The following is a 15,373-nucleotide window of genomic DNA, read 5'->3' as shown; positions in this document are numbered from 1 at the left end:
ATTCTATGTCTGTCTGTCTGAGCAGGTGTGTTTGGCACAGGGCAAGATCACACCCAAGCTCAGATAAGAAATAAATGCCCCAAAGGAGGAGCAGGGCACTTTGTACAGGTGAAGTGTACAAACGAGTTTATAGCTGAGGTTGTTACAGTTTCCTTTAGGTCTGGTGAACTTCATGCAGCATCAGCTCCCGAGGGATGCTGGTTTCTGGGCCGTGGAGTTTGGATGCTCTTCTTTCAAAGGCAGCAACCATCTGCTTTACAACTTCATCAAAAAACAATGTAGCAAGTTTTGAGTGTAGAAGTGAACGAAATTCAAAAGAAATCTGTTTAAGAAAATAAAATATAATTATTTTTCCTATGTATATTGTTGTAAAATGCTGTTACAAATAGGCAACTCTGTTAAACAATCTCCAGTGAAGGCTGCAGGTAAGTTGAAGAACAGTTAAAACTGAGAATCAGGTGAATGTGGCTGAAAAAGAAACCTATTTTTCCTGGTCTAAAGACTGTACTTCTGGGCTTTTCCATTAAGAGAATCCTCTCATTCAGTTCTCTGAAGTAAACTAAACCTAAACTGTCTTTTCTTTAATAAATAGCTCATTACAAAAGAGGTTTGGGGTAATGAAATACTACTGACAAACAATAACTTATTTTGTGCACAGAATTCACTTGGTAGACAAAAGTTGTCTGAAGAAAATCCTGCGTGTCAAGACAACAGACTAACAGGTAAGCTGGAGCACATGAAGGAAACTTAAAAGCAACTTGAAATACTTACTTGAAATAGTTAGATTAAGTGCCAGTGTTTTAAATCAGTCTTTCCTTATTGGTGGCAGTAGTCATGGAAGGTTCAAACAAGCAGTGTAATGACTAAAATAACAGATTTGGTTTGTGTGTCACATCTCCCACCTCAACAGCTCCACTCCCAACGTGAGACCAGCAGTCTCACGAAAGGGATTGGGAGTTAAGTAATTTTTGTTATTCCTGAAAAATCAGATTTAATGCCACAAGGAGCAAATACAGCTTCTCCCCAATTCCTTATGAGCAATGCATGTTAACTGCAAAGCAGTAGCACAGAAGTAATTAAACAGCTTGGCCCAAAAGCCAAGTGCAGCTTCATTTACATTTGCTTGAGCTCAAGCATCAATACAATTAATGTGCCTCTTGCAAGTCTGAGAGCTGTCATTTAGGACATGCAGAGTTCTGCACAGTGGGGATGCTGAGTCTGGCATTGTGTTCAGCAATTATGTCAATCTTAAGGTACAGTATACATTAATTAATTAATTAATGAAGTTTGAAGCTGGTAAAAATGGTGGTGTGCTTCAGTCTATGAATCAAATCATTTCAGAGCTGAAACCAAAGTAGGAAAGTTCCCTGCTGTATGTGGATATCTCCTGGAATCAGGCTGGCACAACAGGAGACAGCAGCTTGTGGGAACCTGCTTAGCCTGAAACTCAAATAACATTTTTCTAAAGCAAACAAGCATTCTTAAGTTGAAGTTTTCTCTGGAATATCTGTAATTGCAGGGCCTGTTTTGAGGAGTTTGTTGTGAAATGCTTATCATCCCTGCCTGCATGTGCCCAGAGGGAAGCAGCAGCAGGGCAGTAACTGGCAGAGGTTAAGCTCAGCCAGCTGCACTGGCTTCCTCTGCTGCCTCAAAACAGGGTAAGCAGTAAGATGTGTTGATAGTGTTCCCCCAAGAAAATGAAAATGTCCACATCCAGTTCAGTTTTGATTCCATTTAACTGAAGTTCTTGACCTGAAATGTCAAAATGTTGGTTTGTGGAGGTGTGGTGCTGTTTTCTCAGAGCCTGTACTTAGACTGTAGGCTTTAAATAGTTGTTTAATTCAAGTTTTTTAACTGATTTATGGCTTGGGATAAAAGATAGCTTATATATGTTAGTAGAAAGAACTGACTCTTATTTGCCTAAAGAAATACAAATAACATGAGCACATAACATGCAAACCATTAAAAAAATGTGGTTCTTTGAGCACCTATAGATTAATTTTTACTGTTGAACTGTATGAAGTGCAATACAGTAATAAGCTGAAAGCTAATAACCCAAGGAGGTTAATGTGCTAGTTTAAAAATACTCCAAAGGCTTTTTCCTGTTCACTGAAGATAATTTTCAAAGCAGGGTATTCCAGCAGATGGCAGCAGGATCAGCCCAGCTCTGTGTACTTTTGCAGCCGGTGACAACCCCCAGCTCAATGCTTTGTTATACACTTTGTTATAAAATGAAAAAAAAATGTGACGGCAGACAAACCAGACAACATGGAAAAGCAGAAACTGGAATGGAAACAGCTTTTCTGGGAGTGAAATCAGGCTAAATCAGGTACTGGATTTAAAGAGCAATACTTTTGGGCTGCAGTGATATCCCTTCATAGATTAGAGACAGCAGAAATCTATTACACTTGTATTAGAGAAGGAAGGAGTAAGGCTTAAAATACATCAAAGAGTAAAACTGGAAGACAGGAAATTAAACTGACCAAACTGCAGCCCAAACAGGACAGATGGCAGAACCCTGACTTTCTGGTACCAAGAGCATTTAGGTTGTGGAGTGATTAAAGAAAACAGCAAAGTATATTCAGCATTTCTCCTGCATTGGACTGTCTAAAAACTTCAATGTGTTTGGAACTGTAGGGTGAGAAGTGCCTGTTCTAGACTGTTTTATGAGACATCGACACCTCACAGAAGGCTGCTGTTTCTGAAGGATACTGAAGTGGTTTCCAGCAGGAAAGTTTGCAAAGTATTTTTTGGACAGAATTTACTAAAGCTATCTTGTTTTCTGTGTCTAAGTGTTTAAAGAAGTAGTACAGGCATTTTAAAAAGCCCCCTCAGTTGAAGGTAAGTGTTTCTATGTGCTGCTTCTAGCATGTGGTAGTTTTAATTACCATACTTACTGAAAAATCCAATGTACATGTCCTTGGATAACCAGGGATACCAGGGCTCAAACGCCACACTGTTTCCAAGTGATTAAAGAGTTTTCCATCTGTGCATGATGCCTAAAATAAAGTGTTGAAAATCAAGCTACGGTTAGGCTTTTACAAATGTGACAAACAGGTATTACTGAAGCTTGTGTTTGCATTTTGTTAAAAAGTGATGGTTGTGGCACAGTTAAACTGTTCTTACAGCACAGCCAGCATGAGATCCTATATGGAAAGATGTCAATTATGGCAAAATAACTGAGGCCCTTCCAAGGCAGAGGAAAATACTGTGTGTTGAGTGTCATAAAACAGATCTGTGGCATGATGCATAGAACATCCAAGTACATAACCTCAACTGGCTTGGAATTTGTAGAGAAAATGTCTGTAACTTTTTTTGGCCATTTTTTACAAGTTTTATTGTTACCCCAAGGAGCTCTGCTCCAACAGACTGCCCCGAGGGAATGGGTGTTGCTTGGCTTGGAGAGCTGTGGTGAGGTGACTCATCCCAAAGACTAATCACCAGCACAAAAACACCTACATTTCTCTTTCCAGGAATGAGATAATGCATGGCCTTGCTACTTCTTTATCAGAAAGGGAAGGAGTAGAGGGAAGATTAGATACAAAGAGCTGGGTCTGCTTTTCCCTCCTGCTATCAAAACAGCAGGAAAAGTGGGAAAACTGCCACTGTGTTCCTCTTTCTCCCAGTCTTAAAGTAGCAAACTCACTCCATCATTTACTCCTCAAAAAAAAACTGCTGTTACCAATCTGATTTCTCCATTGTTTAAGCCCTAAAAAGGGGAAAACCTTAAGCAACAAACTCATTCCCATTTTGTGCCTGAGCAGCTCACAAGGCTCCTCCTTTGCCTGGAGTTACTTGGGAGGACAGTGAAATGGTCCAAGCACACAATCACTTCCCTAAAAATGCTCCTGCAGTTCTGTGGACATAATGTAAACCTCTAGGAAGAGTAATTGCAGCAGAGAAAAGGCTAATGAGTCTCAGGGGAGGCAATCTGAAGAAATGGCTTTCCTCATCACTTTTGTGAGTCTTTTTTCTAAGAATTCTTCTTTTGAGTGAATTAAGAGGGAAAAAGAGTTGGTAAGCCAATCTGATAGCTGTGTGAAAGAAAAAAGCCTGTCTTTTCAGGAAAGTGTAGAAAAGGAAAGCTCTCAACACATAAGTCAGATTTCCATTATAGCTGCTCAACTTTTTATAACAAAGAATTTTCTTGTTCTTTTCAGGATCAGTAAGGATATTGAATAAAGGCACTTTGTATATTCCTTTTCCAATTCCCATGTGCCCTGTACTTCAGAAACTCATTTTCTGTTAAGTGTCTCTTATTAAAAAGTCTAGAAAAGAATAGTGAAACAGGATTTTCAAACAATTATCTTCAACAGCAATCAAATGCTATAATTTGCACTAATTATTCCAAGCCAATCAGGATCTGCCAAGGGAGAGGCAGTTTTGCTATAAGGAATCTGTTCTGAGCCATTATTTACCAAAATAGATTTGAACATGTAAGGCAAACAAATAGAAGATCCAGGCATCATTTAAAATATTTTCCTTGATGCTTTTCTACTTTTTTCTTAATTATTGCTCATAAAAAGCTGAAAGGAAAAACATAACTGCTTCTCTTCTGAACAAATTACTTGTAAAAAAAATTACTTTAAATCCACGCTTCTTTCTTCTCTTCAATATATTGAATAACCATCTCTTCAGCACATTGTACTGAAGCTTAGCCTTTTTTTAGCCTTTTCATATTAACTAGTTAAAATTGTGAGAAGAAAAGTAACGACAGACTGCAAGCTCATTAAGGCAGCAGAAGCTAGAGTTGTGAGACAACTTTTAACTGAGTACTTATTTTGCTTTCAGAGAGGCTTGGTCAAAATTTAGAAAAAAACCCAACCAACCAAACACCCCCCCCCCCCCAAAATGTTAATATCTTCATTTAATGGCTGCCAGCTTTGCCAGTAAACACAAATTAAAAAGTGACTTCCTCTCCTCCCTCATGTGGCAGGTTGTTTTAAAACACATTCAAATTCTCCCCAGTTTTTCTAAAGTCTTTAAAGAAAAGCAACACAAGTTTTGAGCCCCACAAAGAACTTCCAGCACTGATTTTGTTTTGAAGCAAGATGTTCCTGGAATATTCAAATTTCATCGAACAAAAGTTAAGGAAAATGATGGTTAGGAGAAAAGAAAAAGGCAATTACCTTAACTAAATGTGGTCTCACTAGGGTTACAATTGATGTGTATGTCTCTACTACAGGAGGGAATCCTATTTCTAGCTGTGCTTTGCAGTAGCCAGAGCGCCTCGAGAGTATGTCTGACTTTTTACACCAAGGAACAAAGAGTTTGTAATTCTCCACAACAGCAACAACTTCATACATTTCCTGCATGGAATACCTGGAAATGGACACATGAACATTACAGTTACAAGGTATTTAAATTTCAAATTAGCATTAAAAAGTTTCAAACATGGTATATGTGGCACAGGCAGTTGAAAGGTGGACATAGTCACTACCACTGATTTTGGAAATTGAAAATGCTAATTAAGAGGAAAGAAAAGCAATACACTGGTAATTGTTTTTGCATAAAGAAGCAAGATACCATACACCATCCAGCAGTAACTTTAGTGAATAATGAACCTAATGCCTGCTACTTTCTGCAATATCAGGTAAACATGCATACTCTTCAAATGGAAACATTTTTTCCAGCACAGCTGTGTCTTCATTTAGGCAGACATTGGACATTGCACAAAAAAAAAAAAAAATTCCACACTTCATGGGTCCCAAGACAAGGTGTACCAAAACTCAAGTACTATATTTCATAAGGTTTAAACAGAGGAGCACCAACTTCCTTAAAAAAAGCTTAATTAAAAAACCAGATGCAATGGAAAAACCTTCCAGCATCACAAAATGGCTGATGTTGGAAGGGGCCTCTAGACCTCATTTTGTCCACCACCCCTGCTCAGGCAGGATATTGAAATCAGATGAAACACTGCTAAGGTAACATTTTAGCTGATTCTGCTGTAATATGGCAAAATATTGCATAGCTATGGTTTTTAATTTTTCATTCTGACTCTGAAACAGATGGGACTAAGCATGTGCTTAATTTCCTTTAAAATGAAGCATATGTTCAACAGTACTTAGCAGTGAGGACTATTGGACAAAGGCCCTCTTTAAGTGGCCAGGCAAGATCTGTTGCAGTTCAAGAATTATCCAAAAAGGAATTTTAAGTATAGTCAAAAAAATATGCTAATGAACATTTCATACTGTTGTGGACCAGAGACTGGGGGCAGATCCCAGTACCACTGAATGAACTGGGATTTTTCCCACTAGCTTGAAGGTAAACTAGGTTTCAAAATCTTTTTCTGTGAGAAGTTTCTTCATCACAGAATTATTTTTCTTATTTTAAAGAAGTAGGAAAATCTTGAGAAGTGTAATATAATGTGAGTGCAAACATTAGCATGTGTTTGGGAGAGAATGGAACAGGGTTTTCACACCTGTTGGTTTATTCACATTTTGCTAGATGAAATTCTTAGTGTATTACTCCATTTCAAGGTTGGTTTTATTTTGTCATGGAATGGAACAGTTATTTCTGCTGTTTCTTGCAATGGGACAAGGGCTTTGGGTTCCTACTTTTTTTTATATTCAATTTCAGACTGGTAAGCCTAATCTTTACAAACTCTGAAAGTCAAAACTCCTTTCTAGGTTCTTGGAATATTCTAGGTTCCCAGAGCCTTAGGGACATGTGTCTTCAGGGATACTCAGGCTTTTGAACTACTAGTGTTTTGGATTAATTCCAGCAAATACAAAATCAATAAGCATTTAAAGTATCTTTCCACAGTTTTATACCAACCCTATAATTCTTCTTTCAGAATATTCTTTTCTTTTATTTATTAGTGGTGTGGCAACATTGAAGAAATTTCTTGAAAGAGTATGGCTCTTTACAGGTGCTTGCAAAGGAGAAGTTCTGGTCATCAGAACACCACAAGAAGCCAAGTGCCTGAAACAGGGAAAATGCTTTTAGATGTGTTTCCTACCAGCAAAATAATTAACAATGCATTCAGGTAAGACAAACCATCTCTTGTATAACATTACAGAAAATGTCAGCCAGATGGAAAAACAAAGGCTTGTAACAATATAAACTGTCAAAAACACAAGGGGCACCTTTTTTTTTCCCTAAAAGAAACTAAAAATAGCCCCTAGTCATGACAGAAGTCCCTGGCAGAGTGAAATACAAAGGGCCTCATTAACCACTGGCTGCATGGCAGCTCCAGCTCAGCTCAAGTCTCACATGCACTTAGTGTGCAGAACAGCTTTTGCTTTCTTAATAGCACAAACGAGGCATACTTTGCAATACTTACCCTTCTGGGTACACAAAGTAGAGAAGGTTTCACTTGGAAACAGAAAGCTGAACTCTGCTATAATCCCTCTGTTGCCCCCCTTCTCTTAAAAGAACAATTTCATTTTGGAAGTCCTTTCAGAAGGTGCTTTGTTTACCCAGCTTTCAACATTTCCTTCAGGAAATATCACCAGAACCTTGGATGCAGAGTTTTCAGAAGTAAAACTTAACAAATTACCTTTAAAAGTACCAGTAACTCTAAGATTGCACCTCAGTGTTCTCAGTGGACATTTACACTAAAATCTAACAAGTATTCACCATGTTTAACGGATCTGCTAAATCATTGATTTTGCTCAGATCAGGTCAGCCAAGATGCAAAACGCTGCCTGAGAAGCTCTGAATTTTGGCACCAGCAAAGTAACAATGGCACAATTTGCCCACAGTGACTCTACAAACATAAGCTAACGAGTAACCCAGGTCTCTGACTGATCTTCCTCTAACTATATCATCAGGACTGTACTTCTGGATTCACGTGGTTAAAAATGGAGCCAACCTCTTTTACTCAGAACTGGGCTTCTTTGGGGTTTGCTTGGTTGTTTTGCTGTTTTTTTAGGCACGATGAACAGGTAGATGCCCTTTTTCTTTTTTTTTGTTCTTTTTTTTTACCAAGCACCAAATTAGTCAGCAAATTAGTTACCAATTTTGAATTAAATTTAATTAAAATTCGCAATATGTTCTTTAAAAATCAGCATAATTTAGAATTCTGATGAAATACAGTAGTTACTCATGACTGAGCACATCATCTTATATGGTCACTGTATTAGGAGTCAGGTAAATAACAAACTGGTAGAGTTTAGAGGAAAATAATCATCATTAGCAGCTGGCTAGAAACAATCTGCACAGACTTTTTAAAAACCAACTATGCAACTGGGATATGAAGCATGATGCCTGAAAATACATTGTAATCACTGCAGTTGAAAAGAAACTAAAATGGGACAGAAGTATTGTGTCAAAATTAAGAAAAGATAGGTCCACTTTAAAAGCCTTTATTCAGCTCTGCAAATGGTTGTAACAGTATCTCAAGGGATGTGGACAAAGTCTGGTTTTTCCACACAGACCATGCAAGACTGTTTAGGAAAAGCTCTGACAGGAATGCTGGCAGAGTGCCAGTAACATTGTAGCTGCCTCAACCAGATTCACGGAAGGTGTGCCAATGTTTGGAGCAGACCTCATTCTGCACAGCCGATTTAAATTCCATTTTCTGGGGCCATGTACAGGACACAGTCCAAACCAGTCACCAGCGTTGGTCTCTTGGTTTGTTTTCTACTGTACTGCTGTGCCAGTCTATTGTTTCATGCAGTTTTATCTGAACTTGTCTCAGGCACAGGGCTGAAAAACAATCCCTACAAATAATCCCTCAGCTGCTGAAAGACTATGTCCTTGCCATTGAAGGCAGGCAAGGTTAAGGATGGTGAGACTCCATCCCTCTCCCAGTTTTATCTGAAGAACAGATGCTGTGAGAATGTGCTGGGCTGGCTCCCAGGTCAGGAAAGCAGATCTCTTTAAGAAATCCCTTGGTTTCCATGGACTCTCATGCATTTTTGTGGAGCTGACACTGAAGAAAAACCAAGTCCATTCTAGAATTCAGACACACCTGCCTCCTCTGTATTTATCTCCTCCCAGTGACAGAACCATCTCCACTCACTCCTGCTCACTGCTTCCTCCCTGAGCACTTGAGGACTGATCATGGCACCACCCAACTCCCACGACCTGAAAAGGAAGCATTTCTGGAATATGAATACACGTGTAAGTGATCCATATTCTGTGATTTTTAATGTTTTTTAATAACTACACAATTTTTTAAGCCTGAAGGTTAAACTTTTGAAAAAAATGGCTCTCTTAACTCCTCAGTGTAAACATTGAAATTAGTGCCAGCAGCATGCCAGGGCAAATGTGTTCACTGTACCCCAGCTGATACTTTCATCAGGTTAGTGATATCTGACTTTATGGTCTCTGAGACATGAGCTGATCCCATTCAAATTCTTTGCCAACAGCTGTTTGTATCCCAAAAAAATTAGTGCATCAGCAAGTGTTGTCATTAGCATCTCAGTCTGAATAAGCACAGGAGACTAATTTTCCACCTGAGCCCTTGAAGGCTGCTGGTGAGCACAGTGAGGTTCTGCCGAGCAGGCAGCAGGTACAGAGTGCATTCCGGGGACAATGCAGGAGGGGAGTGTCCCCGGCTCCAAGGCTTCAGGTTTGATCCAGCTTGTGCTTGCTTAAAACCAGCTGCCAAGATCCTTGCAGTGTCCACTAGAGACATTTTTAAACTGAGTTTGCAAGCAGTTACTTAATGGCTTTCCTTATACCAAACACCCTTCCAGCAATTGATTTTGCCCTGGAGACTCTAATAAATTACTCTTTAAAACAGCAATTTTGTTGACCAGGACTGAACGAATTTAATATTGCAGACACAACACTAAGATAACACCACAAAGAATATACAGTAAAAAATGTGGTCCAGTGTTACGTTTTACCACTGCACAGCTAACAGTTTTGTCAAATGATTGCATAAAATTTGACATCATGAACCAATCTCTGTTTCACTTTTTGACAGTTTTTACGAGGATGACAGAGACACAGCAGCACTGCTATAACAGGGTAACAGGTGAACCTTTTGCACTAAGATTTTCAAATCGCACTCTCTCATCGGCTTGCTCTTTTTTCTTTCAGTTGCAAGGTTAACTCTTCACCAAAGCATATTGTTTTTCTCAAGCCGCTGCGGCCAGCCTTACAAATGCTCAGGTGAGAAGGAACTTGTTGCACTATCTGAAGCGGAAAACATCCGGGCGCTTCCTCAGTTTTTAAATCCTTAGACGGACTGCTCACAACTCTGCCACTGTCACGGGCAAAGAGGCGGCGAGTTCCTAACCGGCAGACCGGCCCCTCTCTGTCACGCCCGCGGTATCCGCGCCTCGCCCCGCGTACCTGGCGGCGGCCCCTCGGGCCAGCGCCCTGCCGAGCGCCGCGCCGCTCCGCGCCATCCCGCCCGCGCCGCCGTCGCCGCCCGTGGCCCCGGTGGCGGCGCGGGGCCGGCCCGCCCGCGGTCACGGGACAGCGCGCGCGCCCGCGCCGCTCAGCCTGATTGGCCCGGCGGCGCGCGAGCCCCGCGCGCGGCCATAATTGGGCGCGGGAGCGGGCGGCGCCCCCGTGTCCGTCCGCGTGTCCGTCCGCGTGTCCGTCCCCGTGTGTGTCCCCGTGTCTGTCCCCCGCAGAGCGCCTGACCCGGCGGGTCCGCGGGAGGAGCCGCTGGTGCTCGTCCCGCCCCTGCTCGGTGCCTGCTCAGGGTTACAGTGACAGCAGGGCCGCAGACCTGCCTGTAATCACAGAGCAGCGCTTGAGCGCAGCTTGAAACGGAGAAATCATTAATTAACGCTTTCTCCTAATTCACCTTTCTAATACAGCCTCTCTCAAGGAAAGCGTGCCTTACAATTACTCTGCGATTGGAGAGCTGCTGTTTAAATATAACTCATCGCACCTTTCATATTTTGTGTAATGTGCATTTATGTGTTGCACATAAATTGCTAAAAGTAAGACAGCAAAATCTACTTCCATAAAATAGTTTGGGTTGTCTTTTTTATTTTAGTACCCGGGATAGTCTTGACTGGGAATCTTGAACTAAGATGGTATTTTCACGTCCTGACTCGTGTCTGGGCTGTATCCACTACAAACCAGCCTGGATACATTGCCAGCAATGTCCCTTCAACTACGGGAGGAACCCATTCCTACCCATTTACAATGTAAATGAAACAATTTCAGTTAAAGCTGTTGAATGCTGAATGCATTAAGAAATGAGGAGAATTCTGGACACAGATAACAGTTCAATTATATAAAATTACAACGACATCCTCTTCAGAAAATTGATCCTTTTAATTATCCCAGGCTCCTTGCCATTAGCAAACCACTCATCATTAAACACGCACACCACCACTTTGGATGACAGACTCAATGCAGCAGCTTTTACTTTAGCACCTCAGGGTATGGTGTTTTTCAGATCAACTGTCCTGCAGCATGTCTCATTAACTTGATGAAGAACAGAAATCAGCAAAAACCCATATTCTCTAGTGCAGGTGAAAAACAAAGTGCAAAGCCAGAAATACAAACAAAGCCCAGTCCTGTGACGTCCTCCCCTCCTCTAACCTTTATTACTGACCTCATCTGTGTTTTGCAACTTCCACGAGTGCTGCTGTTGTCTGCTGGATTCTCTGTCTCTATTTCTCAGTGGATCAGGAATTACTTCTTACAAGGACTGATGTCTTTCAGTGTTTAGAATACTTGAAGAGTGAGGCATTGAGAAATTCAGGGTGATGGATTCCAAAGGCACTCAGAGGAGTTTTTGCCTTTTTTGTTTTCTCTCGGTAGGCTCAGGATTAAAGTTCTTAAACCTTGCTTGATACCTGTTGCTGGGAGAGAGAGCTGCATTTACTGACTTTGATGGGAAGAGTGGCCCAAATTAATCCCCAACACCAGAGGGATTTCTGATACATTTCTGATACACTAGGAAGAGACCTTCTGTGGGACCACACAGGTTGGGGTTTTTTTCTAAATTTTTTTTAATAACATTACCATCATTAGAAGGCTAGGTTTAACGTCTGTTTATGAGGTTTATACTATTAAAAACAATTATTTTAATGGCACATTTCAGTGGGCTAAGAGTCAATCTTTGATGAGGAGAGCATATCCTTGTGTAAAAAAAGGCTATTTTTCATTCAGCCCTATTCCTACAGATGAGTGAAAAGAGCAGGGGTTTAGTATGTTCCTTAGGCAGCCAGAGATATGATGAGGAAAGCAAAAATATAGCCATTGTCTTCCTGTTTATAAATGACTTTTGAACAATACTTGCCTTTGAAAGATCTCACATGTAGGCTGGGAAAAATGATCTACAAACATAGGTGATTAATCAGGATCACAATTTTTTTTATATTTCATATAGCACCAGTCAACTTGGTGTTAGTAATAATTGAAGTATTTGGCTGTAAACATGTTGTGTAAAGGATTAGAATTCGATCTTCATAAGGTTTTGGTGGACTAAAAAAATCCAAAAAAGGCTTAAATCTCTGTGCCCATTTGCTCACAGCCAGTTTTGAAACCCAGCTGCTCTGTTCCTACTCTGCCCCACAAAAGCAGCCTCAGACTCCCTCAGGGGAGCCCACAGGGCTGTGGGAGCACACGACAGTCCCATCCCATCTTTGATTTATGTTCCTCAGCCACCCTTACCAGCAGTGACACAAATGATTTGTGCTCAGGTTATGCACATCCTGCAGCCCTCATCTGAAATCCTCCAGAAAGCTTATCTTCCTATGGGTGTTTTTAACTCACTGGCTTCCCAGTGACAAAAGGGATCCTTTTTACAGTATTTCTTCTTGACATCAGAAAGGAAAATGGGACTGGATGAGATTTTATTTATGTCAGTGATCTGTCCCTGGCACAGGGCTGGGCAGAATGAAGGACCAGGAGTTTAGCCCAGGTTTGCAGCTTTTTGCATCATGTCAGCTCATTGTACAGCTCTTTACAGCAGTGGGTGGGGGGGAAAAATTAATACAAATGGAAAGTTACTTTTGGAAGAAGCAGCACGAGGATGTAGTCAAAAGGCTGCCTTCTCTGAGTGAACCAGTGCCAGAAATTTCTGCTGGCACAAGAGATGGGGTCACTCAAGGACAGGCAGAGAGCCTGGATACTTCTTCCAGCAGCAGTGCCAGCTGGTGACAGCTTAAGCTGCCCTTGAAATTGGACCTGAATCTTACATAAAGCAGGACCTTGAAGGTCTGTTACTTAGGTATGATCCCAGATCTGCAAAGCTTGAGGGCTCTTAAATCCAACCCGTTTCAAATCCATCCAGGAATCTCTGTGAACTCTGTGCTCACTCGTGTGTGTGGGAAAGGGATGGGAGCTCAGTAGGGCTGGTAAAGCAGTGAGTAACAGCCCTGTCCATATCCTGTGGAAGCTGTGGGAGGGAGTCCATGTTGAGGGGGCAAAAGCACATATTCAGGGATTTGACAGGCAGCCAAAGAGAACCCAGGGCAGCGTACAGAATTTGGTGGAAAAGCAGGGAAGAGACACAAACAAAAGGCAGTTTTCTCATTGTTTCATCGCAGCACAATTTCTGTTAGCACTCACCACATGTAAGTCCCTTTTATGTGTGAAATGGCACATTCCAGAGTGATGACTTCAAAGCATTCCTTGGGACCTCCTCCCTGCCTCAGGTCTGCTTAATAACAGAAGAAAGGAAATATTGCAACTATTCTGCTTAACATGAGCTGGAAGTCTGGCTGAAGAAACGAGAGAAAGTTACTGCAAATTGATCTTCATAGCCAAGCTGAGCATGTGACATTGACTTAAAATAGTTACACGCAGTCAATTCTTGCAGTAGGGAATTAGTTTGCCTCAACCTCTCTGTCACATGTCCCTGGGCAGCTTGGTAAATATCTCCTTTTGTAGCCCATGGGTATGTGCAAGTGCATCTTTCTAGAAGTGCAGAACGTGTGTTTAATAACACTGAAATTAAAGAAGACTTTCTGCAACTTCAAGTGACGTCAACATTTAACACACGTAGTTAGTAAATTATTACAAGCAGAACTGTTCAGCAAACTCCTGCAAACCAGTCAACAAAAAGCAAAGATTGTCAGACCTTTAGATCAGTTGGTCAATAAAATACACATATTAACACAAAAACATGAGCTTCACATTATTTTCTTTAAGACAACCCTCAAAAAGCCATAATGTGAACTCCCAGCTCACATAAGGGGAGTGATTAGTGAAGAGTCAAAATGAGTTTTGCCACCATGCATTTATCACCCTTTTTGGAAAGAGTTTATGCATTTTACCTGAGGAAAGTTCTCAAGGTGACTTCACTTGTTTAAGGGCTTCTGAGGAGATTAGGGACTCAGCAGTGTACAGTAAAACCACGTGATAACAAATGAACTACAGAAGTTTACGTGTTACACTGTGTTATGAAATATCATTGCTGTGCTGCATCATGAAGCAATCGTGGACTTTGTTCCTAGGTTGCATAGCCAGCCTTGGAGTTTTACTACTGCTAAAAGTTGGGACAATGAGAAACAGCTTGCTCACAGCTAAGGGAGAGTTCCCAGGGCTTTGCACGGGGACAGAATCAATCCCAGTCAGTCATGAGGTATACGACAGACAGTGATGCTGAAATGTGTGTACATCACACCAGCAGAACTGGGGAAAACACTTAGCAATTCCCACGTGTAATGTGGAAGTGGTGTGAGGTCAGTTACTGCAGAACAGCTGAACAATTTGTTTGCATCCCCACCTGGGGCATGTCCATACACATCTGATTGTTCCTCCTCTCTTTAGACTATGTTAAGTCTGCCCAAGTCTCTGCTGAACCATCAGTGGCTTTGGCTGAGCCAACTTAAGTGAAACAATTGATTTCCAAGTTTTGTAGGCAACACAGTTTTTAATGGCCTGGAGTAAGACTTAATTCCACTGCAGCAGCATATTGCTACGGATAGTTGTATAGCTTTGATTTCCCATGTCATCAGTTTCTGACTATTTTTGCCACTTTAAATTCATACAGTGACTTAAAATTCCAATATGTAGTAACTTCTGCTTCTTATTGTTGAAGCTTACCTCTGTGATTTTAGATTATTTCATGTATGAATCAATATAAGATGTTTCTCAATTCCTTCTTCCACCTGCCAGTTTGGTGTCGTTTGCCAGTTTCGTAAACACAGCTACCCTTCCCTCTTTCGAGCCCCTACCAAAATATTGAACAGAGCTGACCTGCCTGACGGGCTGGAATCCGGTTAACCCCCATCTTATAGCAATAAACATATATCTGCTTTATTCTGATATCTAGCGATCCGCCTGTTGGCGCCGAGCCAGCTACCCTGACCAGATGAAACACACGTCAAGCAGCTTGGCAAACAGAGCCAGGCACCCAAATTCCAGCGGGGCCAGCCCTCAGCGGCTGTGGGAAGGAAGTTTTCAGGAATTAATCCCACCTTTGGCTTCTCCATTTCCCCCGCCCTCACCGGAAGTTCCCTCACGGCGGGCCGGGCCCAGCGCGCGCCGCTCCCCGCAC

General features: G+C 41.4%; 1 protein-coding gene and 1 long non-coding RNA gene across 18 annotated transcripts; one reads left to right on the top strand and one right to left on the bottom strand.

The window, feature by feature from the left end:
* Positions 1-109: 109 nt before the first annotated feature.
* On the bottom strand, positions 110-15,367 carry COQ10B (coenzyme Q10B). Of its 17 annotated transcripts, none has more exons than XM_064433964.1 (9): positions 15,294-15,350; positions 14,920-15,046; positions 13,441-13,531; positions 11,477-11,726; positions 8,918-9,033; positions 6,778-6,924; positions 5,130-5,322; positions 2,898-2,999; positions 110-322 (listed from the first exon to the last, which is right to left on the bottom strand). In XM_064433964.1, the coding sequence occupies exons 5-9, from the start codon at positions 8,956-8,958 to the stop codon at positions 155-157; spliced, it is 651 nt and encodes a 216-aa protein (XP_064290034.1). In that variant the 5' UTR covers positions 8,959-9,033; positions 11,477-11,726; positions 13,441-13,531; positions 14,920-15,046; positions 15,294-15,350; the 3' UTR covers positions 110-154. The 17 variants fall into 17 exon arrangements, with proteins under 17 accessions (XP_064290034.1, XP_064290040.1, XP_064290035.1 ...); XM_064433970.1 differs by having other exon boundaries at positions 11,477-11,720; XM_064433965.1 differs by having other exon boundaries at positions 13,441-13,528.
* Positions 6,863-10,139, top strand: LOC135308689 (uncharacterized). The gene is made up of 3 exons (XR_010369070.1): positions 6,863-6,988; positions 8,947-9,069; positions 9,997-10,139. It is a non-coding gene; the product is annotated as an uncharacterized LOC135308689 (long non-coding RNA).
* Positions 15,368-15,373: the final 6 nt, after the last annotated feature.

Source organism: Passer domesticus, chromosome 10 (genome assembly GCF_036417665.1).
Source record: "Passer domesticus isolate bPasDom1 chromosome 10, bPasDom1.hap1, whole genome shotgun sequence".
NCBI classification, from domain to species: domain Eukaryota; kingdom Metazoa; phylum Chordata; class Aves; order Passeriformes; family Passeridae; genus Passer; species Passer domesticus.
The sequence above is the reverse complement of the archived record's forward strand: the minus strand, read 5'-3'. Positions and strand labels throughout refer to the sequence as shown.